This window comes from Chelonia mydas, chromosome 7 (genome assembly GCF_015237465.2).
Source record: "Chelonia mydas isolate rCheMyd1 chromosome 7, rCheMyd1.pri.v2, whole genome shotgun sequence".
Lineage (NCBI taxonomy): Eukaryota > Metazoa > Chordata > Testudines > Cheloniidae > Chelonia > Chelonia mydas.
Window position 1 is genome coordinate 75,639,476 of NC_057853.1, and position 23,707 is coordinate 75,663,182.

The 23,707-nt window shown below is 42.6% G+C and overlaps 1 protein-coding gene across 4 annotated transcripts in view; it reads right to left on the reverse strand.

Moving 5' to 3' along the window:
* The window catches only part of ANK3 (ankyrin 3), a 540,509-nt gene extending 517,768 nt beyond the window's left edge, over window positions 1-22,741 (reverse strand). The window contains exon 1 of one of the 4 annotated variants that reach the window (XM_043550311.1): window positions 22,441-22,741. In XM_043550311.1, coding sequence (XP_043406246.1) covers window positions 22,441-22,488 — 48 coding nt within the window. In that variant the 5' untranslated portion in view covers window positions 22,489-22,741. The remainder of the gene's footprint in view (window positions 1-22,440) is intronic. The other 3 variants (XM_043550307.1, XM_043550308.1, XM_043550306.1) reach the window with 3 other exon arrangements.
* Window positions 22,742-23,707: the final 966 nt, after the last annotated feature.

A 23,707-nucleotide genomic window follows, 5' to 3' on the forward strand; every position in this document is an offset into this window, starting at 1 on the left:
GAGCAAACGGACATGATCAGGCATCTGGTGGAGCTGCAGGAAAGACAACTAGAGCACAGACCGCTGCTGCATCCATTGTATAACCGCCTGCCCTCCTCGCCAAGTTCCATATCCTCCTCACCCAGATGCCCAAGAACGCGGAGGAGGCGGCGGCTCCAGGCACCCAGCCACTCCACAGGATGGCCCAAGCAACAGAAAGCTGTCATTCAAACAGCTTTGATTTGAAGCATGGCTACAATAAACCATGTGGCCTTGTCCTTCCCTCCTCCCCCAGTCCACCTGGGCTACCTTCTCAGTGATCTCTCTTTTTTTTTTTTTTCTTTTTTTTTTAAAGAAAGAATGCATGGATTCAAAACAATAGGGACTTTATTTCCTTTGCCAGCTGTGGTCAAAGTGGGGAGGGAGATTGGCTTACAGGGAAGTAAATTCAACAAAGGGGGCGGTTTTGCATCAAGGAGAAACACACACACAGCTATCACACTGTAGCCTAGCCAGTCATGGAACTGGTTTTCAAAGCCTCTCTGATGCACAGCATACCTAGCTGTGCTCTTCTAATCGCCCTGGTATCTGGCTGTTCAAAACTGGCCTCCAGGCGATTTGCCTCAACCTCCCATCCCACCATAAACATCTCCCCCTTACTCTCATGGATATTATGGAGCATACAGCTAGCACCAATAACAATGGGAATATTGGTTGCGCTGAGGTCTAACCTAGTCAGCAAACAGCGCCAGCGGGCTTTTAAATATCCAAAGGCACATTCTACCACCATTCTACACTTGCTCAGCCTATAGTTGAACTGCTTCTTACTACTGTCCAGGCTGCCTGTGTACGGTTTCATGAGCCACAGGAGCAAGGGGTAGGCTGGGTCCCCAAGCATAACTATTGGCATTTCAACATCCCCAATGGTAATTTTCTGGTCTGTGAAGAAAGTCCCTTTTTGCAGCTTTTCGAACATCCCGGAGTTCCTAAAGATGCGAGTGTCATGCACCTTTCCCGACCATCCCACGTTGAAACGTCGGTGAAACGTCCCTTGTGATCCACCAGTACTTGCAGCACCACTGAGAAGTACCCCTTGCGATTTATGTACTGGTTGGCAAGGTGGTCCAGTGCCAAGATACGGATATGTGTTCCGTCTATCGCCTCACCACACTTAGGGAAACCCATTGCAGCAAAGCCAGCCACTATGACCTGCACATTTCCCAGAGTCACTATACTTGTTAGCAGAAGGTCACTGATTGCCTTGGATCACAGCAGCCCCCAAAGTAGATTTGCCCACTCCGAATTGATTCCTGACTGACTGGTAGCAGTCAGGCATTGCAAGCTTCCACAGGGCTATCGCCACTCGCTTCTCAACTGTCAGGGCAGATCTCATCTTGGTATTCCAGCGCTTCAGGGCGGGGGAAAGCAACTCAAAGTTCCATGAAAGTGGCCTTATGTATGCAAAAGTTTTGCAGCCACTGGGAATCATCCCTTACCTACAACGCTATGCAGACCCATCAGTTTGTGCTTCTTTGCTGGGCCAGAATCGGCATTCCACTGTACCAACCTGCCCCAATGCCGCCATGATGTCCCAACTGCCACATCCTGTGCTTTCAGGAATGTCTGTGTCCAGGTCCTCCTCACAATCGTTCTCGTGCTGGCAGCTCCTAGCCAGGTTCTGCACATGCTGCAGGATAATGCGCAAGGTGTTTACAATGCTCACAACAGCAGCGCTGAGCTGAGCGGGCTCCATACTTGCCGTGCTATGGCATCTGCACAGATAACCCAGGAAAAAAGGTGCAAAATGATTGTTTGCCGTTGCTTTCAGGAAGGGAGGGGAGACTGACTATATGTACCCAAAACCACCCGCAACAATGTTTTTGCCCCATCAGGCATTGGGAGCTTAACTAGAATTCCAATGGGCAGCGGAGACTGTGGGATAGCTTACCACAGTGCACCACTCCGTGAGTCAATGCTAGCCATGGTACTGAGGACACACTCCGCTGACCTACTGTGCTTAGTGGGGACATACACGATCGACTGTATAAAATTGCTTTCTAAAGATCAACTTCTATAAAATCGACCTAATTTCACTAGGTAAGTCTATACTACCTGCCGGATCAGCAGGCAGTGATCGATCCAGCGGGGGTAGATTTATTGCGTCTAGTCTAGACGGGATAAAATCAACCCCCAAGTGCTCTACCGTCGACTCCTGTACTCCACCACTGCGAGAGGCACAGGCAGAGTCAACAGGGGTGCAGCAGCAGTTGACTCACTGCAGTGAAGACACCACGGTACGTAGGTCTAAGTATGCTGACTTCAGCCACATTATTCATGTAGCTGAAGTTGCATAACTTAGATTAATCCCCCCCTGCAGACCAGGCCATACTGTAGACATACCCACAGAGAGAGAACACATCAGACACACCCTCCCCCAAACTCCCACTCAGACTCCTCTCTTTTCTGGCTCCTGTGCCACTGGCTGGGCACTTGGATGCTTTTATAGGCCTGCTGATAGGAAAGCACCATTTCCCCTTCCACGCCCCCCACATCAAGACTCAGTTTCTTTCACAATACACTGCCCCTACCAGATTCTGCAAACTGAAAAACAAAACAAATATTCAAGAACTCTCTCTCACTGCCCCTTTATATATAGTATAGAATGATGCTAAATGTAGAAAAAGATCACAATATGAAATTATATGACAGTGACTACAGTTAGCAAAAATTGATTACTAAGTACCTAGTAAAACAACAGAAAATGATAAATGAACTTTTTTTAAAAAAAATTTAGCCAATAGCATTACAAATCTCAAAACAACAGAAAGAATATTTTCATGTCAGATATTCAGACCATAATTGCTGTTTCAGGTGTAGTAGTGATGCTGCTGCAGACTCTCTCTGGCTTTTTCCTGGTAGCAAAATCCTAGAATACAGAGATCTAAAAAACCCAAAGTTTCTCATACTCAAGAAAATCTCTACAGTGCTAATGGAGAAAGAATTGAGAACTCCATGCTGCCAGCTCTGGTCTTCTGCAATTCCAGAGAGAATCTGCTGGGTTCAGAGGCCAGCCCTTTGGCGCACTCCATGGAGGGATAAACCTTGCTTCCCGGCAAGAGGAACTCCAGCAAAATAACTTAACAGAGATTGCCCCTCTCCCACAGACTTTATTGTATATGTTATTAACATCAAACTGAATTGATTACTACTAGGTGTAAAACCCTTCAGCATGGATTTTTTGCTCTGAGATAAAGACCAGAAGATTGTCAAATAACGCACATATTACAAACTACTTCCTTATCAACCACCACCACAACGGGAGTTACAGAAATTCAAGCCAAGACTGAAAAATATTAGCTGTTCAAGCAATTAATGGTAATGCTACTTACCAAATGTATCACAACCAGGGCTTTGGTCGTCAGTCCTAGTGGTCAGGGCTGTCATCAGCGTTCAGAGGCCTAGGTCAGGGGTCAGAACTGGGATAGGAGTCTAACGGTACATAGCCTGAGATCAGGACCAGGGTCAGGGTCCTGCCAGGAGGCAGGAATGGACTCTGGGGTCAAAAGATGGAGTTGGAGTCCTAAGTATTGAAGCCAGGCTCAAAAGCCAAGCCAGGTGTTTGGATCAGAGTTGAAGTTCAAGGGCATAAGCCAAGGTTCTAAGCCAGGGTCAGGAATCCAATGGTGAGGCAATTTGCAGGCAGGTCCATCACTACGGCTGGCGGGGGAGTCCACCTCATTGCATAGAAATTTCCTGGAGCTCCTTCTACACTTAAACAGGGCTCCTGGACCAATCAGTGGCCAGGGAAGCTGTCAGTCCAGCCTTCCACAGTGGGACTTCCTGTGGTACTTCTCTCCACAGGGTCAATGGTAATGCATTTGGCCCTAACATGGCTGCTGGGTAGTGGCATGGAGGTGTTGGCTATCCTGCACCTCGCAGACATAAGTTCTACTCCCGTCCCCACAGACTAGTGACGGGGGTCTAAATTAGCTGTTACCACTCAAGAAAGATCTTGGAGTCATTGTGTATCATTCTCTGAAAACATCCACCCAATGTGCAGTGGCAGTCAAAAAAAGCTAGCAGAATGTTGGGAATTATTAAAAAGGGATAGATAATAAGACCGAACATATCATATTGCCTCTGTATAAATCCATAGTATGCCCACATCTTGAGTACTGTGTGCGGATGCGGTCGCCCCATCTCAAAAAAGATATATTGGAATTGGAAAAAGTTGAGAAAAGGGCAACAAAAGTGAGTAGGGGTATGAAATGGCTTCCATCTGAGGAGTTATTAATAAGACTGGGACTTTTCAGCTTGGAAAAGAGACGACTAAGGGAAGATATGATAGAGGTCTATACAATCATGACTGGTGTGGAGAAAGTAAATAAGGAAGTGTTATTTACTCCTCCTCCTAACACAAGAACTAGGGGTCATCAAATGAAATTAACAGACAGCAGATTTAAAACAAACAAAAGGAAGTATTTTTTCACACAACGCACAGTCAGTCTGTGGAACTCTTTGCCAGAGGATGTTGTGAAGGCCAAGACTATAACAGGGTTCAAAAAAGAACTAGATAAGTTCATGGAGGATAGGTCCATCAGTGGCTGTTAGCCAGGATGGGCAAGGATGGTGTCCCTATCATCTGTTTGCCAGAAGCTGGGAATGGGCAACAGGGGATGGATCACTTGATTACCTGTTCTGTTCATTCCCTCTGGGACAACTGGCATTGGCCACTGTAAGAAAACAGGACATTGGGCTAGATGGATCTTTGGTCTGACTCAGTATGGCTGTTCTTATGACTCTTACACAAAAGAAACAGGGACCTGATTGAAGCCAACTGAAGGTAATGGTCATCATCATAGCTTGTCACTCCAAAATTGCAGCCAAGACCTGGTGGTGTCTAGAACGTAAGACTTACCTAGAACGTAAGACTTCCATTAACTTCAGTGGGCTTCAGATCAGGCCCTTGTTTAGTACATTAACAAAGTAAATATAAAAGTTACTTTTAAAAAGCAATGTTGAGCTTTCAAATCTCATGGTCATTGTTTCACTACTCATTGGCCCAGAATAATTCAAACCCACATAATCACAGAAGCCAAGATTATAAAATTACCTGAGCCAGAAGCATTTTAAAATTGCATAGTAAAAATTCCAAATTAAAAAACATTCTAGGTTTTCTTTACAAAGCAAATCTCTAATTGATTTAAGAAAAGGACACCATATGTTTATACTTAGCAAAGAGCACTAACATTAGGCCATTTCATAAGAACGTAAATTCTTAACATTAAATCTTCCATGTAACCATGAAGAAAATAGTATTTATTATTTGAATCTGTGAAAACACTACTGAACACATGGAGCCAGACAGGAACTAATAGCCAGCAGCAGTAGAAACATGCAGCTGCACCAGATACAGCTGACACGTGGAATAGGGAGGGGCAAGGAGGAGAGAAGAGCCAGTCAGAGAGATTACCCCTCTTCTCCCTAGAACGTCTCACGTCCAGAACCATGCAGGAGGAAACCATCCACTAGACACCAGGCTCCATGTGGCCTCCTCCTGCCACATGAGCTCTGGATAAAGAAGAACTTCCTGGGAGGAGTCAGACAGGCGGTCATGCCAGCAGGAAGAGAGACGAGCAGCTGCAGCAGCGGACACTGATAATGTTATCAGTGACTGACTTCTTTCTGGAGCTTTTACTCTGGCCATTCTCTCCTGCGCTGACTGGCTGTCTGCTCCAACCCTCTCCCACATTCCCTTTCATTCCACCTGCCCCCCACACTCCTATCCTTACATCCCTTTCACCCCTCCTGTCCCCTTATGCCTATGTCTACACATCAAGCTGGAGGTGTGAATTCCAGGTCAAGGAGACATAGCTATGCTAAAAATAGAGGGTAGCTGCAGCAGTACAAGGGGCTAGCCACCGCAAGTGCATAGTGTTTTGGCTGAGTACCTACTTTGGCAGCAAGCTCTCCTGCCACCCGTGCTGCTGCAGCTACATTGTTTATACCATATTAGTGCAGGTGTTTCCTCAAGCTGGAATTTATACCTACAGCTCACAGTATAGACATACCCTTAATCTCCTCTCCCTGTGATAGCCCTTCTACTTTCCATTGTCTCAGTTCAGCTATCCCCCTCACCAACCAAACTCACCCAACTTTTTTTTTTAAATCATGGAATAAACATGCCATGGCATTCACTCAGCTAGTATGTTATATCCCCTCCTACCACCCTTTGCCTTGTCCAGCTGTAAGCTCTAAAGGACAGGGAGTGGCTTTACTCTGTACAGTGCCTAGCACAATGTGTCCCTGATCTTGGTTAGAGCCCCTTGGCGCAACCATAACAGAAATATTTGTTTTGTGAGTAGGACCATCACCTCAAATAGGATTACTCACAGTAATAAATACGGTGTCTAGATATTTGCTTAATATTTAGGGTTCAACTCTGCATTCAATCCACAAGTTGTATTTTAATTCCAGTACCTTTCCATCACGGGAAAGGTATTTCTACCACACATGAGAAGCAGAGGTTTTGTCCCAACTACAGTATATTTTCAGATCATAAGGATACATGGTTTGGCCAATCCACTCTTACAAAGGCCTTACTAGATTCTGCACTCTTTTGTCCCCACTCTTGTTTATTTTATTACCTGCCTGGAGGGCACTGTCAAAGACACATGCCATTCCCATGCTCCCCCTGTGCGGAATTGCTAGCACGCCCTGCCTTCATTTAATTGGGTTGTTACATTCAGCAAGGCTTTTATGTCTTGAACAATGCCCCTTCTCTTTTGACAGTCTCTGTTATTAATGGAAAGTCTGACACACACAAGAAAGACCCACCTAGGTTTTCTAGGAGGGAGGCAGACTCTGTCTGAGTTTAATCAGTCCCTCCCAAATCCAGTAGACCCACATCCAAGCCCTTTACCTCGAAGCACTCTCAACCTAGATTCCTTCCTGGATCCAGGGCCCCTGCAGGGCCTTCCTGTGGATGGCAGCTCTTCAGGTACCACAGGCCACTTCACACAACTACCTGGGAGTTCTCTTGCTCTATTCTCTGGGAGCTCCTCTTCTTAGGAGCATCCTCTCTCTAGGAGCAACTTTCCTTCACTGAGTTCTGGTAGCCTTTTTATCAGGTGCAGAGGCTCATTAGCCAGTTAGCTGCCAACCAGTCGCTTAGTTAATTACTGACAGATGGACTCATTCTCCTGAAAGAAGCCAGTCACAGGTAGTTTGGGCTGACTCCCCTTAAAGGGTCCAGCCAGCCCATAACACCCCTGTGCACCAACATGCAGAATGTAAGTATTTCCATGGCAGTTCAGGCCTAGTATTTATGGGGCTATTATTATTTACTATGCTTTAAGGTTCGACTCTTAAAAAAATTACTTTAAAAATGGCACAGTGGGAGTTTCATATTTGTGTCTCAATGACTCATTCTTTGTTTTTACACTAAATGCCAGCCCTGCAAATTCTACCTGGAATCTGGAAAAAGTGGATTATTTCTGGTCAATACATCACCAAAATTAAAATTCTGCAATAGAAATTTATTGTCCAATTTTCAAAACAAGCCAAGTATCTTCCAACTCCAACTGTACTAAGAGGGAGCTGTGAGTGCTCAACACCTCTTAACAAAAAAGTTGGACAATTTCCAATTCTGTTGATGCATGACAGGAACCAGTTTGTTATCTTAACTGCATCGAATCTGCTATACTAACATGAAGAAAAAAAGCAGCGACTAAGGTCAGCAAATACGACACTGAATAAAGACTGCAAAACAGGCATCAATTCAATTTTATACTCTCTCACACACACATAGTCACACTAATACAACTGCATTTTAATTCAACCATTGCAAAAGACAATATAGCATACAGTAGCTTGAAGTGACAGTAATGTAGTTATTTTTTAAACACTGTAAGCTCTTATAAATAAAATGTTTCACTATATCTGAGCTGTTCCATCCGATTATATTATATTGGATTTCTGTAGACTACTAACACAGGAACATTTATTCAAGTGAAAGCTAAATCTGCTGCTGCATTGTACATAAAAATATAAATTTCTCGGGGTTCTTAAAGTTTGGAAATCAGGAAATGTAGATTCCAAAAAGATTAAGTACTGAACATGATTTTACAATGATCAATGCTCTGAGTGAATAGAGCATCTGCACTTGCTGTACTTATATCAGCAACAACCACCATAAAAACATGAACAAAGGAGTTTTATCATCTTATATAATAGCAAAGCAAATAAATAAGACATTCAAGTGATTCATTCACACTGGAGATAAGTTAGGAAATTCTTTTTCAGACACTAATGTCCCTCATGCAGAAAACAATCTGCTTATTTTGCTAAATTGCCAAACTAATCTATAGTGTGCATTACTGAATTGACACAAAAAATAAGCAGATGACAAAATTACAGGTGTCCAGAGCTATTAGTTCTCCATCCAGGAAGCCACCTGACTTGTATTAGGTTTTGACTCATAGCTTTGACTCATTGCTTGAGTATTATCATGGTCTTTTCACTGACTTCAACGTGGGGTGGTCAGGAAAGGTGCATGACACATGCATCCTCAGGAACACTGACCTGTACAGAAAACTGCAAGCAGTGACTTTTTCCAGACCAAAAGGTCCCATGGGAGATGTTGAAATTCCCACAGTGATCCTAGGAGACCCAGTGCACCCCTTACTCCTACAGCTCACAAAGCCTTACACAGAAAACCCGGACAGCGCTTCAACAACTGGTTGAGAAGGTGCAGATTGACCACTGAATGTACGTAGGGCAGATTAAAAGCTCACTGGCATTGCCTTTATGGCAGGTTAGACATAAATGAGAAAAATATTCCCATGGTCATAGCCGCCTAATGTATGCTGCATAATATTTGAGAGACTAAGGGTGAAAACTTTCCCCAGGGGTGGAGTGTGGAAGCAGATTGCCTGGCAGCTGATTTTGAGCAAGCAGATATAGGGCTATTAGAGGAGCACAACGGGGGGCTATTCAAATCAGGGTGGCTTTGAAGCATCATTTTGACAATGAGCCCCAGTAACGTGTCTTTCTATACAGCATTCTGCCATGCTTTAACAACTTGCCACCATGCATGAACATTTTGATGATAGCTTTCCGACTGTGATTTGTAGTCTGCAAATGTTCCAGTTGCCACTGTGCATTAAGTCCAGCAGCAACCACCAGGTGTAAGAGATAAATAAAGATTATCTTTCAGAGAGTATGTTTTTATTAAATACCATTTAACAATACACAGAAAACACTTGGTGGAAAGGGAGAGAACAGTGAAGGGGAGTGTCCTGATGTAGGCTCTCATAGAGGTGTGTAACTCCAGCTATCATTGTGGAAGCTATCCGAAGGGGTGGAGTGAATGGGGCACTGAGACGGGCTGGGAAGATGCAAGGAATGTGTGGGGGGCAATTGAGGAGGGCTTGTCAAGCAGCTCTGCATCAGCTATGGGGGACAGGGAGCCAGCACTCATGTATTCTGCCTACAGCGCAACTTCTCTGTTTGTTCTTCCATCACTTTTACCATCTGATCCCAGCCCTTTAAAATACCCTCCTGGCTCTCCTTTCTGTCCTGCCTATTTTATGATTTTCATTTACAGTCTCTCCCCACGCCCTATATTCTTGTTTTTCTGCATCTGAAGATTGGAACATGTCCTCCTTGGTTGCTTTCTTATCTGGCGGAGGTGTTCCACCAGTGTGTAGGGGGTTTCCCTGAAAGCTGCATCTGCTGAAGCACAAGAAACAAACAGAAGCGTGATTGTTAGTACACTCACAGCATTGATTCACAATAGCATATGCAGATGCAGCTTCTCGTGTACATTTCTATCCCTTAATCCACTTCTAGCATATAACAAAGCAAAAGATGACTACCTCGTATAACAGAGCAGCATCAACTCAAAAAGATCATTTACCAGAGCTCCCTTCTTCTGCATCACGGCGCTCTAGAGATGGAGTGCTGGAACTGGCTTGAACCCTCCTGGATTGAGAAGAGGTCCTGGATTGCCATGGCACTGGACAACCCGTCGCCTGTCCCATCTCATCCTCCAACTTGACCTCCTCATCCTCCAACATGACCTCCTCATCCTTGAGGTTCAGTTCACTGTCTCCAGCCCCCCAAGGTTTCTACAGGGCTCTTGGTGGTGGAAGTGGGGTCGTCGCAGAGTATGGAGTCCAGCTCCTTATAGAAGTGGCAGGTCTTTGGCGCAGCACCAGAGTGACAGCTTGATTCCCTTGCTTTCTGGTACTCCTGCCTCAACTCCTTTATCTTCACATGGCACTGATGCGTATAATGTTCATAGCCCTTCTCCAATGTGACACAAGATATCGTAGGTATCAAAGTTGCTATGGCTGGAGCAGAGTGGGGACTGCACAGCCTCCTCTCTCCACAGAGCTAGCAGATCCAACAACTTAGGTGTGCTCCAACTGGAGAATGTTTGCTGCATACATGAGCCACGGTCAGCTGGGAAGATGCGATGTGAGATCTCCACACCCAGCAAAATTCTCAGGCCTTTAAAAGGGGAGGTGCAGATGCCTGTGTACAGGGCAATTCAAACTGCTGACCAGAGCAGTCAGCATGGGCATTGTGGGACACCTCCTGGAGGCTATTTACAATGAAATAACCCAGTGCAGTGACTACACTGACACTTTGTTGATGTAACTTTGCAACAAAAGCTCTACACCCCTTGTTGAAATGGTTTTATTTTGTTGGCAGAAGGAGCATTGTAGTGTTTACACTTCCACTACTTTGTCAACAAAAGCTGACTTTTGTCAACAAAAACTATATAGTGTAGACAAGGCCTCTTCAAGTTTAACTTATATCACTCTAGAAGCAGTTTAAATTAAGCTGAAAAAAGCTACTCTTATTCCAGAGTAAGAGTGTCTGCATAGGAAAATTATAACAATATAATTAAGCCAGTATACCTGGAAAAATCTCCGACATAGACAAGCCCTTAGAAGCAGCAGCAATAAGAGAACAGACTTGAGACAGAATGGACAAAGCTGGAAATGGCAAGAGTACACAGAAGTCTGACATGGGGATATGTACCCCCTCTTAATTAGATATTTAATTTGTCAGCATACAAATTCACTAAATATACAGGAAAAGTAAATATCATTAGTCCTTCCTGGCTTGGTAGCAACCTGGATTCTCCAACTTTCTAAAGACCTTGGGCAAAATCCTCCTACTAATGTCACTGGGAGTTTTGCCACTGACTTCAGTAAGATCTCCCCCCTTATATTTGGCAAAGACTATCCCCTTGTGTTATGTGAAAATTTTTGAATTCAGATTTTGTGTGCGTGGTGTTCTGGTGGAAACAGTTTTTGACTGAAGAGTGCTGCCGCCAAAAATAGAGAGTCTGAAAAACCTTGCATAATTAGCACAAAAAGTCCTTGAATAATTCATGTAACTAATCAAACATGACAAAGTGTGCAATTTTACGGGATAACTGCATGCCTTTAGGTGTTGTGGGGAGTGCTTTGAACTTTCTGAGAAGTGCAGGTATAAAATGATTATATACACCAGTAAGCTTCTAGTTAATTTTATTATAACTGACCCCCTCACAATATAAAAAGTAATTCTTTTTTTAAAATGCAAGGGTTTTTTAGGTCAGTCTTTTTTTCTTTTTTCTTTTTTTTTTTAAAGCTCTTCACTGTTTGTGGCTTGCTGCTTATCTCTCAACATTAGGTTATTTTATTTTTCTTCTATTTGTCATTATTACTTCTCAGTTAATGACTGCATGCTGACTCTCAGACTTCCAAATCATATCCAAAGTAGTAGTACTATTTTTAATTATTTGTAGTATGATTATTTCCTCTATTTAGGAATTAGGTGACTTCAATGGGAGCTGCTAGGTGCCTGGCACATCTCAAAATTAGGCCACCTAGACACCTGGCCTGCTAATGGATAGACCCCCTAAGACTGCACAGAGCTAGCTGCTAGGTTGAGGCCCTGCTCAAGTCCTTAAGAGCCATATTCTGCATCAGGATCTGCACAGGTGGATTTCTGTGCCCACATGCAGTGGCTTCCTCAGCCATACGCATGTTACACCCCCCTCAGCCATGTATACCATTGGCAGAGGGTGGGGGGAAAGGGTCAATTTGCCCTGGACCACGATGTGAGTAGCATTGCAACCTGGTGCACCAGGTCGGAACAACGTTCACTGAAATTTGGTGAACTCCTCCGTTATGACTTCTTGTAGTAATTCCTAGATGAGTGAGTAAAATTTTAAAATGCATTGCCTGACAGAACATGAACATGTTGCAACAAGCAGCAATGGCAGTTACCTTGATTTGTAGTTAATAATTTAATCAAAAGCTAAAGATACTTATTATTCTATTATTTACAAATTATTGGAGAGAGGCATCTTCAAACAAGCAAAAAGTTTCACCACCAGCACCAAAACCAAAATATGCAAAATACCAAAGGAATAATATCCACAGGAAAAGAAAAAAAAAGTCTACTGATGATGATGTAGAGGGGCAGAAGGAATGTTAACAACCTTCCCCTTTTGACCTACACCAATAATAAGATCACAATGAAGCTTTGCAATGAAGACATCCATTAAAAACAATACAGGCCACACAAGGAAAGTATTCTGAATGATAGCTTGTACATGTATTCATCTATAGACTTTTTCTTTTTAACTAGTTTGATCCACAATTCAACTAGTTAGAGCAGTAGACTACATATATTATCTGTTCCTTATAGTATAATAACCATGTCATTATAATGGTATTTGACAAAATTAGAAGTTGAAACAATCACTTTCCTAGAAACTTATGGACACTCATAATATTAAAAAGACACTCAAATGTTTAATCAGACTTTTCTATGTAATAAAAATCAAACTTTGTAAACCACATTTTGCTATTTTTGGTAAACATTCCATTAAAAAAAAAAAAGCCCACCACCAAAAATCAATTTACCAGTCATCAGTTAACTGTTTCTCAAAAATCACTTCCCTTGGAATCTCCAAACAGAAAGTTAATGAAGATCTGAAAACTACATTAACCTTCAAAGAGCACAATATTTACCCCACTACTTTCAAATGTTTATCTTGTAAGCTCTAACACCTGGATTTTTAACTACTCCAGGAAGCTGTAAGAGTAACAAACAAAAATAACCATCACAGTGGAAACAAAGGTCCCAAACCTGCCTCATCCTGCAAAAGGAGGTCAGACTAGGTGATCACAATGGTGTCGGACTTTAAAACCTATGGAATTTGTTAGACACATATGCATAACTTTATTCACCCGAGTAAAGTTGTGCGTATAAGTGCTTGAAGAACCAACCCCAAACGGAGCAGTCATTACGACAAACAGCAGAATCCAAACAATTTTATGAAGATGGCAGGAAACACCCAAAACTTTAGGGAAATTGAGGGGTTGGATAATTGATGTTCCCCTGATTACAGGCTGATAGCTGGATAAGCAGAAGGGGCTGCCAGAAGGAAATCACATTCCTTGAACAGAAGAATGAATCAGCGGCTATAATTTACACTTTTTCAATCAAGCCCTTAGCAAGAGGATATTAAAGAAAATTGGTAACCTCAAGAATAAGGGGTAAATTACTGAATTAAAAGCTAGTTAGCAAATGGTCCGGTGGAGAAAAGGAGGAATAAATGGATAATTCTCAGCTAAGAAAGAAGGAACAGTAAGGTGTCCCAAAGACCAGTACAGTTCAACATTTATTAACTGTCTGGAAGACAGTGGACAGAAAGATGGAAAAGTTTATTAACAACATTAGTTAACATCAGACTGGATGGTGAAAGACTCAAGTGACCTAATGCAAAAGAAAACAGATGGTCTTGTGGTTGAGGCACTGGACTGGGACTCAGAAATGTTCAATTCCCAATCCTGCCACAGATATGTTGGGCAAGCCGCATAGGCTCTGATTCTGCAAACATACACCTGCTTAACTTTATACACATGAGCAAAGGACTGGAGTTTCAATCTCTCTTTGCCTCAATTCCCCATCTGTAAAATGGGGGTTTTGTTGCATCACAGAAGTATTAGGACATCACTGGCAAACAAGGAAAGAGTCACAGGGAGGGTAAGTCCAGGTTTAGAAACATACTGGACTTTTTCCTGTCATGTGTTTATTAGGTCTTGAGGTTGGCACCCTGAGAATGCCTTGCCCTGGAAGACTGACAGCCAGGCCTCCTATTTCTCACTCAGTTAGGAAAGTAGCTCAAAGGGGCTTACCTGGCCTTCTTGCTCTCCTTTCAGAGACTTGCAAGACTGGACTACCGTCGTTTATTAAAGAAACTGGGGCGACCCAAACCCACTTTTCTCAGGGTTTGTGCCTATATGCTACACCATTTTCTCTTCCCTATAGCCAATACAGAAGAAGGAGCTTCTGTCTGCTGCACTGGAAAGGACAATGAGGATCAACCTTGGAAAGGCTCTCCTATTTAAAACAAGACAGTTTTTTCAATAAACAGTGAAGGATTAAATCCCCAAGTACTTTTGAGGAATTGGTAGCTGTGTGATGTTGGTGGCTGATATATTGAACACCCTAGTTATTAAGGCACACTATCTCTGATCTCGTTTATCCAACTACTTTGTTGTGAGAAGGGCAGCCGTATCCCTACCTCAGTGTTTGTGAAGTGCTCTGATATTATACCAGCAGGGGCCATATGAGTAGACAGAGGACCACCATACCTATGCTATCTTAATTTAAACTTGTACCCTCATAAGCGAAATAGTCATATGGAAAGAGGAAACAAGAGATCTCTCTCACACAAAGCGCATGATTAATTTAAAAAAAAAAAAATGAAAAAAGAGAAATTAGAGCCATGCCCAACTTTTCCTGTTTCTAAGAGCCTCAGTAAGCTCTCCTATAGAGAAAAACATGAAACCACTTGCTTGTTTGGCAGATAAAAAGTAATTTTACGTTCTGAACAAATTCTCAAATTTACTCAAGAAGAAGCTCTAGGGATATATAAAGTTAATGATAAATCATTACTATTGTTTCTGGTTTTGTCAAGTTAATTAACATGTCTCCATAGTGCCACATGATTACTTACTATATGCTGTAATTCAGTGAGTCTCCCCCAGAAGTCGATCTGCTTCTTTGATTCTTAGAGTGAAATTGCAATTGACTCACTTTTGATTTAGGTATTTACTGTTTTATTGTACTCTGAGGCTATAATTTAAAAGAGGACACACTAAGGGTATTATGTCCAAAAGTTAACCTACACTTTTTTCCTTCTACCTGTTTACAAAGTCAGAATAATTTTTTCTCTCTCCTCCCCATCATCCAAAACAAAATTAATTGCAGTAGTGCCAACATCCTCTGCACAGGATGGGCAGTGCTTCTGTAAGCAAACAATGTACTCTGCTCCTTGAACTTCACCACAGTCCAAACATGATATTCTTGAATATAGGAGGAGATGGGGGAGGGAGGAATTAAGTTTTGATTACTCAGACCAACCCTGCCCTAAACTACTGTTAGATAAATATCTGCCATTTTGCTCCTAAGCCAGCCCAGTTTCATTACATGAAGGAGAGAGGTTGACTTTTGTGCTCCTCAGACCAACAAGCCCAGCACACTCATGTGAGGATGGCTCTTATACAGTCTGGGCCTGACTGGCATCAATGATATTTTGGAGAGTGGAAAAAGCCAACATGTGCTATTGATCATGTTCAAAACCTAAGATGTCTTATGATGCAAGTAAAGGAGTGTAAAAATTGAGTAACTGTTTCCCCCATGCAAAAATATTCTATGGGATGGAGAAAAAGAGAAAACAAATACTGTACTTGCATCTCAAACTGTTTTGAACATCTGAAGAACATATCAGTCTTCTGTTTTTGTTTGAAGGCCAGACTCATCTCAGCAAACAAATGACAGGCCAAACTAACCTATAGTTTTCCAGTTTTGTCGTGTCCATTCTTTAGCATGGAAGGTTGTCCCTAAAACCTAAAGCGAAACAGTGCTAGGCCAAAGTTTCAACCCTAAAACCAAACAGGTGTTTTGAGGAAACTGCACCAACATAGAGAGTGTGATCCTTGCAGTGCCCAGAGCAGCATTCAGTTATAAGAAAGAAACGATAACAAGACAAGGAAAGGATGTGTCGGGGGGGGGGGGGGGGGCGGCTAGCTAGATGGAAACACAGATGCAGAGAGGTGAAGGACAGGAGAAAGAAAAGCTGAGAACTTTAATAAGAGTAGGGGGAATAGAATGAGAGGAGAAAATATGGAAAATTAATAAAGCCAAAAAACATGAGAAGTCAGATTACTTTAGAAGGATCACCAAAATTATCCCATAATACAGCTCTATGGTAGCTATAGCAGCTGCTTACATGGAATAGTAATATTAGAAAAATATTCAACATATTTTAATTAATGAAATTTAACACCTGGAATCATGAACCAACTGCACCAAGTTACCAGGCAGCAACAGGAAACGCTCCATGGACTAACAGAGGAGCCAGGACACAGTTGGGGAACTTCTGGATTACAACATTGCTACACACATTTCACCTGATTAAGGCTTGCAGGATTGGGCCTTTTTTTGTAATAAAAAGATGCCAAAAATACTTTTCTTCACAAATTCATTTCAAAAACTGAAAGTACCAGTTGTAACTATATTTCATGTGAAATATACTGCATATCATGAATGACCACACTTTAGATAACATACAATGGTACACAAACACTAATCTAGGTCAAAATAATCTAACGGATGGTCACAAGTGAGATAAACAGCAATGTTACACTAGTGAATTACAAGGTTCAGACAATAATTTGAAGGGCCAAAGGTGGCGGAGGGGAGGAAAGGGAGGGAGAGAGTGCCGGAGAACAGGAGGCAAAAGGAACTTCCCAACGGTGAGAAAAAGCAGGTGGAGAAGATATCAGCTAGAACAGTCCCTATGGAATTTTGGGTGGGAGAAAGATTGAGGCAAAGTTAGTGAAGAGACAAGGAAGAAAAAGAAAGGTTTCCACCAGAACTGTCCTGTGTAGATCATACACCTGCAATTGTGGGCCATACATTCCTATCTGTAAAATATATGAATAGATACTTTTAATACGGGAATTGTCATTTCTTCTGAGTGTTCTGATGACTACACAAAATTACACTTTACTGTTCTTCATATCACCAAAATTCCTTTATGGAACCATAGTCCTTTAGTTCACATTGGCCTCTTTATTCAATATGTCAAAAATAAAAACTTGCTATATTTCACAAAAATATAGAAAGATTTTATATAAGCTATTACTGTTAAATCAATAACTTCTCTTATATAACAGACAAAATGGAGTCTGAATTTATGACAATTTTTATATTACATAATTACGGACTCCTCTTTTCCCACCCAGAGATTTTTTTTTTTTTTCAATCAAATTGCAAACAAAAATACAGAATTTTTTAGTTACACCTAACATTCACTATGGACCTTCTACAGACTTTAGGCAATCCACAAATTGGCTGAGGACTGCACAAGGTCCAGATACCAGTATATAGGACAAAATACACTATTGGTACTGACCTATTATAATTCATTCCTTTTAAGGTTAACACTCGAAACAATACCATCAAACGTGAGTGCCAAAAAGAAACAAAAGTATTCTATTCCTCTGTTTGATTTTGAAAGAGATGCATGTTTGAAAAAAAATTCTTTTCAGAACACAATACTTTGTATTATGTGATAGGTAGCAACCAAAGCTGTTCTAATTGTGATGCTTAAAACCTCAAATACACATATAGACCAGCCATTCATGATTAATTGTATTTATTGGCAAGCTAATTACTATGTTGTATTCTCTTTCATACCTTATGATAACCACTAAGAAAAGTATCCATTTTTTTTGGTTCAACTGCCTACAGGGTTCAAAGGATAAGTACATTTCTTAGAATAAACTGGGAAAAGTATTTGCAAATAAGAAAACAAATACTGATACCCAAGTAAATATCTTTTGAACTTACAAATGGTTGGACTAAGTGAAAGGGTTACCACTGTCTTCATAAAAACTTATACCTAATAAACTAGTATTGAAAGATATTTTTGGAGATAAAAGATGTAAATAACATGGTCTGTGCCCAAATAAACTGTGCCTAGAGACTCTACTTGCATAGATCAGCATATCAATGGTGTGTGGGTGATGTAAGGTTGTTCTGAAATCAAGAAGGTCTGAGTCGAGCACTCTCAGTAGAGAGAGTGAATTTAGGAGGCTGGACTGCGGTTTGTGTCCAAAAAAAAAAAAAAAAAAAAATCTTTCAGTAGTCCACTAAAAAGACCAACTCTTGTTCAAAACATGCCTCTTTTTTTGACATCAGCCATTATAAACATGGAAGACATTCAGATCTGGAGACCCCCAACTTCTTGAAAGAAAGCAGAATATTTTCAGTTAAGAGCCTGATCCAAAGCCCACTGAAGTCAGTGGGAAAAACTCATAGGGTATGTCTACACTACAATAAAACACCCACAACTGACCCATGTCAGCTGATTCAGACTCATGGGGCGCAGGCTGCAAGGCTATAAAATTGCAGCGTAGAGGTCCGGGCTCAGGCTGGAGCTCAGGCTCTGGTTCCGGGCAAAGGGAGAAGGTCCTGGAGCCCGAGTCAGCTGACATAGGCCAGCTGCAGGTGTTTTACTGCAGAGGATATATTCCCTCAATGATGTCAGTGGACTTTGGATCAATCCCTAAATACAGAGGCTTTAGAAGAACTTGTGGGTGTGGAATCAAAGCCAGATTACCCCGCTTAGAGCAGTTCTGAATGATGGTAACCTATGCCGGATTTAGCATAGATTGGCCTCAGACACCTAGGTCCTTTGAAGCCCCAGTGCTCAGCAGTTCCCCAAAAATAAACATTTTCCTCAAGGTAGCTTGAGTCACAACCATTTCAATATTATAAAGTTTTGAAGCTGCCCACTTGAGAATTACCTGAAACATTAGTTGTGTCCATATATCCTTCAGACAATCATTTGGAACTTTAAGTATTACTACATTAGACACTGAACATGTAATTAGATCCACTGTCTTGAAAGGGTTTAGTGCACTGGGACTGATTCAGCAAAGTACATGGCTATCATTAAGCATGCAAGTAGTCCCCATGATTAAAGTTCAGCCCATGCACAAATACCTTACTGAATTGGGGCCTATTGGATCTGATTGTAGGATTGGAGCTTTAGTTTTAGCCCATTGGTCTTCACAGGCTAAAAAATTATCATTTCATATTGATTTAAAAATAAATCAATATTTAAAAAAAAAGAAAAATCAAGAAAAATATGAGGCTCCCTCCACACTATATCCTAAAAGGAAATAGATAATGCAATCTGAAGACCTGATGCTAACTATTTTAAGTATTAGCAAAATGTTGTTGAAAACCAGGATAGCTTAAAGATTATATTTTGAAGAAAAAGGAATAGAGGATAAAGACTAAAGTTATAATTAATCCAAGGTGGATAATCTTACAGTTTCGGTTTTAGTAGAAAGAGGCTTCAGAAGTTCTGGGCATGTTACCAAAATTTTACATTTATCATGCTTTTTTCCGTCTCCTTACCCCCTCCCCCCTCCCAATAGAAACTTTTTGTTCAGCTAATCAGTGTATAATACATAAAATATCCAGTATTTAAAATGAAAGTGTCTCTCCTAAGCATAGGAGAGAAACAACAGTTAACAAGTAATACGCCATTTGTATCAGTAAGAGAAATATCAGACCAAAAGGATAAATTTCAGCTGATGTGATGCAGTATTTGTTAGAATAAGAAAAGTTTATCATGTTTCTGAAAAAATATGCAAGCCATATAAAAATTATAAAAATACAGCAGTAAGATTTGGTGTAAGGAATTAGATCTGTTCACATTCAGTCATGGAAGTAAGGTAGCTGAGTGGAAAGGCATTCCAGGGAGAAGTAGAACTGTCACTAATGCACTTGTGCACCATGAGGCTGTGACTGCACTAGCATTTGTCTTCAAATTTCCCACTTTGGCAGCTCCAGCAGTGGTAGCAACAGTGAAAGCAATAGTATGGACCAACTGCCTGTGTTTTAACTATCATGCTATCTAGCTCAGGGGTTCTCACAACAAATTTTTGGGTGGCCTCAGAGTTTGGCCAACAATTCTTGCTGGTGGCCACACTAACAATTTTTCCTAAAATACTTAATTAACTTTAGGAACAACAGATATGCACATATACATGTCCAAATCATAGTAATTTATTTATGTAAGGTTTTTTTAAGACGCAGTAATAAAAATAATGTATAGTTGTCTCTATTCTTTACTGGACCTAAACAGAATAGAAACACAAATAATGCTCTTTGCATGTTCTTGTCTTTTTTGTGGTTGTTGTTTCTTTTACTTTTTTGATTGTGCTTTTTCCCCCCTACGACTTGCTAGCTGGTAAATCTTCTGCTATGAAAAGTGATATTTGTATATTTATTAATATGACTTTTCACAGCAAACTTATTCAGCCCCAGCAAACCCTGGATAGGGAGGTGGACAGGGAGGCAGTGGGGCCCAGGGATGATGGTGGGGGTTGTGAGCCTGGGGCTGAAGCCTGAAACTAGAGCCTGCTACTGTGTGGATGAAGCCCGAAGCCCTGTGGCCAAAGCCTGCCTCCTCTACCCCCAGGAAAGTAGGAAATTCACCAATTGCCTGCACCTTCAGCATTTGTGTCTCCAGAGGGGGGCAGGGCAAGATGGAGAGAGGCCACTGCTTTGCACCGCCCCCGTAACAGCCCAGATGGCTGTGGCCACAGAAAAGGCCCTGGTGGCCACATTTGAGAAACACTGACAAAGCCTAGTCAGTATAGTTTTAGATAACATGATGGAGGATGTTATCTACACTATTGCTCCCACCATTACTACCAGTGGGGGAGCTGCAGTGGTGTTAGCAACAGATGGAAAGTATCTCTACTGTAGACTAAGACAGCCAATTAACAATGTTTACATCCTGTAACCATGTTGTCTTAACTGTTTAAAAAAAATAAAATAAAATAAACTAAATATTTGTTTTTTTAAAAAAAAGCATATGTTGATAAAGAGTTATTTTACGGAAATGTAGCTCATACACTTAATACTGTAAATAAATGGTAACATATGACTGCTGTAGCTGATGTTTTCAAAAGTGACTGTGTGTTCTGTGCTATCATTAGAAAAGGGGTACAAGCATGATCCATCATCTTTGGACTACCTTTCTTTCAAGCATAATTTGCACCAATCTATATTCAGGAATATAATTTAATCTGATGTACCTGAACACATTATAAATAAGATATAGAAACATCTAAGGTGCATTGTCTATATATGCAGCAGTATTTTTTCCAAAATGAGAAAGAAAAAAAAAAAGAATTTTTGGAGGAAGTGAAGGCTAGTAGTTTAAAACTGGAATGGGAATAAGGGCTATTGGATTCTATTCCCAACTGGTATGTGTACTGTATATTTTAACAAACAAAGTCTATGTTCAAAAACAGATGTTTAGAATGGTAAAATTTATTTTAATATGTATATATTTTAAATGCATCTGTGAACATCTAATTTCTTCATACTTCGGGTGGGAAAAGAAAAAGAGGCTTCAAGTATATTTCAATTTTTGTGGTTTAAATTTAAAAACCAAGTTCAAAAAGATTGCAAAATATGATTTGATACTGTATGAAAAATAGGCTTGACATATGGGGAACTCAACTCATTAGGAATGTAGAGTCCAACAAAGGAGAAGTTTTATGGTATTGCAAAACGCGTACACCAGTGCACTCAGTTTTACTGTGTTAGCGCATGTCTCCTTTCGATAAAGAGCAAGACTCCAAGAAAAAAGTCATTTTGAAGTGGTGCAGCCCACACTTGGAGAATGACTCTCTCCAGACCATCTCACTTTCCAGTTGTTTATTACCGCCAACCTGCCACAAACATATCGAAAAGCGCCTTCCTCTCTCAGCATTACTCGCCATGCAAGTTAGGAGTGGAACACAGCACAGTCAGCATTTGATTTGAAAGAGAAACAAGCGTGAAGCAAAAGAGGACGCCAGGATTTCCAAGCCCCTCCGTATTTCATTTACTACAATGTTCATATTCTAGAGCAGAAACACTAGTTCTTACACAGTCAGCAAGTTCTTTTCTCACTTCACCCAGTGGCATCCAAGCCCCAGGCTGCAGTCAGCACCTTTCAGTCCCTCAGGCCGTTCAGGATTCTTTGCATTTGCAGGTGAGAGCGCCTTTGGCACACTCCCGCCAAACCTGCGCTAACCACCCTCAGCGACTGCAACCGACCCACCTCTCCCTTCGCGGATCGCTTCGGAGTTACCCCCGTCCTGCCGGGACAAACAGCCCCACTTCTGCTCGGCGCCCCCGGCTAGCCCTGCCAGCCAGGTGTGCGGCAGTCCCTCAGCCCCAGCAACGCTCCGAGCAGGGGCACCGGGACGCAAGCCCAGAAGAGAGCGAGAGGCGGTGAAGGGAGCGAAAAGGGGGACCGCGAGCGATGGACAGGCGCAAGGGGCGAGAAGGCTGCGGGCTCACCTGATCCGCGCCTCCGCTCGCCCCGCCTGGGGGAGAGGAGGAGGCCATGTTGGGGGGGCTCCTAGGCGCTTTCCCCACCTCCCCTCCTGCTCAGCTTGGCTGGCGGGGCGGGGCTGCGCTTGGCTCTCACTTCGCAGTCCCTCGGACTCCGGCGCTAGCTCCCCGGGCTCGGGCTTTGCCGCCGCGCCGCGGGCGAGAGCTGCCCCCGGTCTCCGCCCCTGCCAGGCGGAGGGGGAGCGGCTGGGTCAGGTACCGCGGCCGCGTCGCCTGAGCGCGTCTCTCCTGCAGGGGTAAGTTTCCAGGCTCCGGAGCACGGGGCCGGCCCCGCCCCGCCCCGCTTGCCGGGAAACTGGGCGCGGCTTAGCGCGCGGCTCAAAGGTGAAGCGCTCGGGGGGAGGGAAAGGTGCGCGGCCCAGGAAGTTTGCGCTGAGTAGACGGGCGCAAATGGCAGAGCCGGGAGCCAGACGCTCCTGCCGGAGGAGAGCGAGGATGGCTCCATCGCAGGTGCCCTTTGCCAAGCCAGCTGCAATGGGTGGGAGCGGCAGAGAAGCGGGAAAGTTAGCGAAGGGTCGGTGTGTTTGCTCAGGGGCTGCTTGAAAGACCGCCCCAGCCCTGTACAGTGCGGTGTGCTGTTCCGAAGAGAGGCTTCCAAACAAAGCCCTGTAGACTGCACAGCGCAGAGGCCTGGCACTAGGTCACCCAGCCCTGCCTACGGCCAGGACAGAAAGCAGCCCGAGTCGGTGATGTGGAGGCCTGTGGAGCACAGTTAGGACGTGGCAAGTAGTTGCACCTGGCCATTTGAAATGGAGAGACTGTTTCAGTTCTCTTCGTTGATTGTCCCCCTGGGTAGAGTGGCTTATTACACAAAACTAGACAGATACAAAGTTGTTCTCAGTCAAAAACAAAAGCACATGGAAATAAAACCCTGCTACAATGTACCAGCTTTCTTACTTTGCTTGCTGGGGTGGGGGAACATGCCACAAAAGCATTTGCTTAGTTAAGGGCTATTAAGGGCAATTTTTCAAGTGGACGGTTTTCATTTTGCTGCTGAAAACTGTGATTACAAAATTTAATTTACAGTCCCCTTTTTTTGCACCTGGAAAAGACTGAGTGCAGTTCTTTTGCTTGGGATTACTGTATTATGAAGGCAAATTGGACAGTTACAGGTGCAAGCATTCAATATTCTACCCCTCTTTCAGTTTTCATGGTGCAACGTTTGTGAGAACACCCTGAACCCATAAAAAGGAGACTAAGCTGTAGCCCTTTG